Source organism: Aristolochia californica, unplaced genomic scaffold, assembly GCF_029961685.1.
Source record: "Aristolochia californica isolate CCGP_79_NKW_82.1479 unplaced genomic scaffold, dmAriCali1.0.hap1 SCAF_9, whole genome shotgun sequence".
NCBI classification, from domain to species: domain Eukaryota; kingdom Viridiplantae; phylum Streptophyta; class Magnoliopsida; order Piperales; family Aristolochiaceae; genus Aristolochia; species Aristolochia californica.
The window spans coordinates 28,377,557-28,382,333 of record NW_027182290.1 but is presented as its reverse complement, the minus strand read 5'-3'; the positions used below and the strand labels follow the sequence as shown (position 1 = coordinate 28,382,333).

The following is a 4,777-nucleotide window of genomic DNA, read 5'->3' as shown; positions in this document are numbered from 1 at the left end:
ATGGGTTGTGAATATTCTTGCTAGCAACCTTTCTCTCACAAAGTGACAGCCCACCTCGATATGCTTAGTTCTTTTATGAAAAACTGGGTTGGAGAAATATAGATCGTAACTTGATTGTCACACGAGGAATGCAAGAAAACAGTGTATCTTTCCATCATAAGTAAGATACAATCATTTCTTATTTTCTTCAAAATTCAAATTTAAACTACTCAACATAGAGAACATATTCACTAAATATCATTTCACAACTTCCCATTCATTTTGCTGTTGTTTCCTTCATCCTTAATGCTGTCTGTGAGGGATACACCATTTTCAATTCCGTTGGACATTTCTTTGCTGCTTCCTTCTTTTGTAATGGTTGCTTCTGCTTCTGACTTCTCTTTGCTGTTCTCTTCAGCCTGAATAACTGCTTCTTCCTTGGCTTTTTGAAGATCTTCGATCAGACTTTCAAGGCATCGCTGGATACTACTCTCTACTGCTGTGGTAGATTTAGGCATCAAATTCTCGGCAACATCAGCTGGTGTGATTTTGCATTCACCCAAAAGCTCCCTGACAGTTTCAAAGAGAGGGTGTGAATCAATACTCAGGTAGTTTCTAGCCAGCACTTTAAAAGTCTCAAAGCAACAGTAGGAGAGCTCGATGTGCTTATCCATTCGGCCCTTCCGAATCAAAGCCGGGTCCAGCTTCTCCACATGATTTGTAGTGAAGACGATGATTCGTTCTCCTCCGCACGAAGACCAGAGCCCATCGACGAAATTGAGCAGGCCAGAGAGAGTAACTTTGCTAATGTTATTCTCTTCTTTCTTACCTGGTCCAGGTGGAGGAGGATTTTCAGTCTGATCCGCCTCGGGGATCTCTACTTTCCATTTCCGCTTGCCGGATAAGTCCTCCGAACAATCGATATCTTCGATCACAATAAGGGACTTGGCCGTCGTCTCTATCAGCAGCTTCCGCAGCGCCGCGTTATCCTTGACTGCAGTCAATTCTACATCATAGATATCATAATCTAGATAATTAGCCATGGCTGCGATCATGGTGGATTTCCCCGTACCCGGCGGGCCATACAGAAGGTACCCTCTTTTCCAAGCCTTTCCAATCTTTCGATAGAAATCTTTTCCCCTTCGAAAACTTTCAAGTTCTTGAAGAATCTGCTCCTTCTTCCCGGGTTCCATGGCGAGCGTGTCGAACGTCGCTGGGTGTTCGAACACCACATGGCTCCATACGCTGCTCCTGTATCCGTACCAATTCGAAGTGGGATTGTTCGTATAGAGCTTCCTCTGTCGGGACTTCACCTCGATCTCCTTGCCCTTGTCCCTCACATGCTGGAGATAATCGGTGACGACGAGGCGATGCTTCCGGTGAACGGTGAGCCGGTAAAATCTGGGATCCTCCTGAGCCGGGTACCATGAAATGACGCTTCGTTGGGAAGTACTTTTCCGGGAACTCCACCAGAACTGGATGCCACGGAAGTGGTCGGTGACCTGCTGGAAGTCGTCAAGGGAGAGGACGAGATCTTTGCCGTCCTTAACCACGTCGGCCGTCAACCGCTTGGCCTGCTTGGCGGTGGTGGCGCTCAGGTACGTCTGGATGCTGGAGTAAACCTCGCTCCGCTTCATACGCTGGCCGGAATACTCTTTGAACGTGATCTCGACGTAGGGGTAGACGAAGCTCCAGATTTTATCAATGTATTTCTGAAGGTACATATGCAGACCGTGGGGAAAATACTGGCTGGCGACTGCCCATAAGAACATTAAACTTGCAGCAGCGGAGCCCAAGCTGCTCCATCCCATCGCGTCCATTGCCATTTTCTTCCTCCCGATAACTTGATAGTCTTCGTCGCAATCTCCTATATAAAGATTAAAAACGCTGAAGACCTGACGGGTCCTTCGGTTTTGCCCGTGCTCATTAAATCATCGACACGTGGTCACCGTGACACAGAACGACCCCAGTCCAAGTCTTCGTGTGATAGAAATCCGTGCGAGCTGCATGGAAATTGAAAGCCAGTAAGTCTACATAGGCGGCTGAGAAGATGTTGACGACAGTTGGCATAAGTCTTTTAATGTTTTTATAAGAATAAGTGTCCTTCCTAGGAAATTGTATAAAAAATAATAATAATTTTTTTTAATATTTAATTCTTCTTCCTCCCGATAATTTGATGGTCTTCGTCGCAATCTCCTTCTATATAAAGATTAAAAACGTTGAAGACCGGACGGGACCTTCGGTTTTGCGCGTGCTCATTACATCATCATCGACACCTCGTCTTCGTGTGATAAAATATGTCTTTAAATCCCGATTTGCATCGAAATGGAGGCCGGTAAAATGGGAAAAAACCAAGTTTAAGTGAATGTTCCAAAAATAAAAATTATGATATAAATAAGAGAATATTTAATTTTTAATAATATACTTAAAAAGAATATATAACTAAAAAGATAATTAATTAAAATAAATATATCAAATGTTTACTTTAAACATATTTTATTTGTGACTATTAAATCACTAATTTAATACAGTAACTACAAAATGAATATACTAAATAAATAAAAATAATTATTTTATAAATAACAAAATATGGATTATTTTACAAAATAAATATAATGAAGTTATGATGCTGGTTTAATTTTTCCTAACTAAGGAAAAATTAAACCAGCATCGTCTTCCTCACGGCATCAATAATAGCGGGAGACAACGGTGGGTTAGTAGGCAACTATGACGGAGGCGACGCTCCAAAGGTACGCCAAGAGGAGAAGAGAGGGAGGCCGAGAGGAGAAGATAGAGGGAAAAAAATTTGGAGGAAGGCCGAGAAGGGAGAAAAGCCAAGAGGGAGAAAACTTTTTTGGGAGAGGAAGGCTGAGAGAGTGGGAGAACATAGCGAAATAAGGAAAAAAGCGGGAGGGAGAGATGTGTCCCGCACGATCGCTTCATGTGAATGATTTGCAAAATAGGTGATCATTCACCACTAACAACCTAATCGAATGAATGGAGTAATGCACAGGTAATTCATCTCTGCTCCCCCCCAAAGTCTACATAGGTCTTGTTGACGTAAGTCTTTTATTGCTTTTATAAGAATAAGTGTCCTTCCTAATGCTTTACTAGGAAATTTTATAAAAAGTAATCAATTTTTTTAATATTTAGTAAAAGAAGATGTCTAATATCAATCTCAAATAATTTTTTTGAAATTTTTATTAAAAAATATCGTGTTAAATTTTTTATACAAAAAAATTTGATCTTGTTAAGATCAATAGTTCCATTAGACACATTAGCCACATTTGATTTGATTCAATTTATTTGTTTCTAATATCCATTAGATGTTTCGAATATAGGCTGATGAATTTTTTTTGTCCTAATCATCTTCGTCGTTTTTCCTTCCTCTTCAAACTTCGCATTATCCTCAATAATTTCAACTAGTTCATCTCCTTCGATACCTTCATCATTATGGTTTGATATCCTTATACAATTATATAATATAGCAATTAAAGAAAATTTTCACTTAAATCTTGAATGCTTGAGAAAGTGCTTAACCCAAATTTGTAAATTGTTCCAAGTTCTTTCAATTATGATTGTTAATAATGAAAGTTGATGGTTGAATAACTAGATCTTCTATAAATTTAGAGTGATGATTTTCATCATATTCATTTAAATGATATATATTAGCCCACGTGGCATCTCTAGAGGGTGGTGAATTGTGATATTACAATTTAAAATTTAATTTTCAAATGAAAATCAAAGCAAGAATTAAATAAACATGCATACACTACAAGATTTAAATACAAAGAATTTTTGTTATCGATGTTCACCTATTGGTATTCACTGTCCAAGAACCCTTGATTGAAAATTTTAACTAATAAGCTCTATTAACTAAAAAATTACACAAAAGAGATTCCAACCCTCTTTTAAGCCATGTGTAATGTCTTGAGATTGTACAACTAGGTTCTAGCTATAACAAGTCTTTCTATCTGGATTCTAGGTTCTTGATGAACCTATAAAAGAAAGAATGAAAACACAAAAATAAAAATAAAATTTACACCTTTTGCATAAGGGAGAATCAACCTTGTTTTAGAGAGATCCAAGTCCCTAATCTTTCAACACCGCTGATAGTGTAACGCAACTTGAATTAACAAGGATGTACGAGGTTTTGAGAGAATTGATAATGATTTGCAAGAATAGAGTTTCTCTCTCAAAAGAGAATTCAGAAAGTGATTTCAAGTAGAATAGAGGTTTTGAATGCTTTCAAAATTTCAAATTAATATTCAATAAATTCTCTAAACCACGTTTGGTGTGGTATTTATCAGTGTCCCTACCAAACTAGCCATTTTATAGTCGATTACATAAAGCTGAAACACACAATGATCAATTAATGAAAATGTAAGATTTATCAATTGAGTGTAACGTGTTGACCTAGGTAGCTTCTCAAGAATGAGGTGAATTGTGAATTAAAATTATACAATTTTAAGGCATGGAATATAAAGTCATACAAGCATGAAAATTAAAGCATAGAAAATTTACACACCATAATAGTTGACGTCAAAAGTTTTATTATTGATGTTCCCCTATTGGTATTCACCGCCTAAAAACCTATGCTTGGAAAATTCCACTAATCAAGCTCTATTAGCTAGAATTTACATAAAATAGTTTTTGCCTCTCTTTAAGCCACGTGCTTCTCAAATACATGATATACGAAATAATCTCCCAACGAGATTGACTAGATTCTAGCTCTAGCTAGACCTTTTCTATTTAGATTTAGTTAGGTTCTAGATGAACCTATCTCAAAACAAAAATA

At 37.7% G+C, this 4,777-nt stretch overlaps 1 protein-coding gene across 1 annotated transcript; it reads right to left on the bottom strand.

The window, feature by feature from the left end:
* Nucleotides 1-242: 242 nt before the first annotated feature.
* LOC137940716 (AAA-ATPase ASD, mitochondrial-like) lies at nucleotides 243-1,805 on the bottom strand. The gene has a single exon (XM_068785854.1). It carries the CDS (start codon nucleotides 1,803-1,805, stop codon nucleotides 243-245), a length of 1,563 nt encoding a protein of 520 aa, XP_068641955.1.
* Between the last annotated feature and the right edge of the window lie 2,972 nt (nucleotides 1,806-4,777).

Coding starts and splice junctions, on each gene's coding strand:
- LOC137940716 (XM_068785854.1), bottom strand. CDS start 1,805: ATGGCAATGGACGCGATGGGATGGAGCAGCTTGGGCTCCGCTGCTGCA.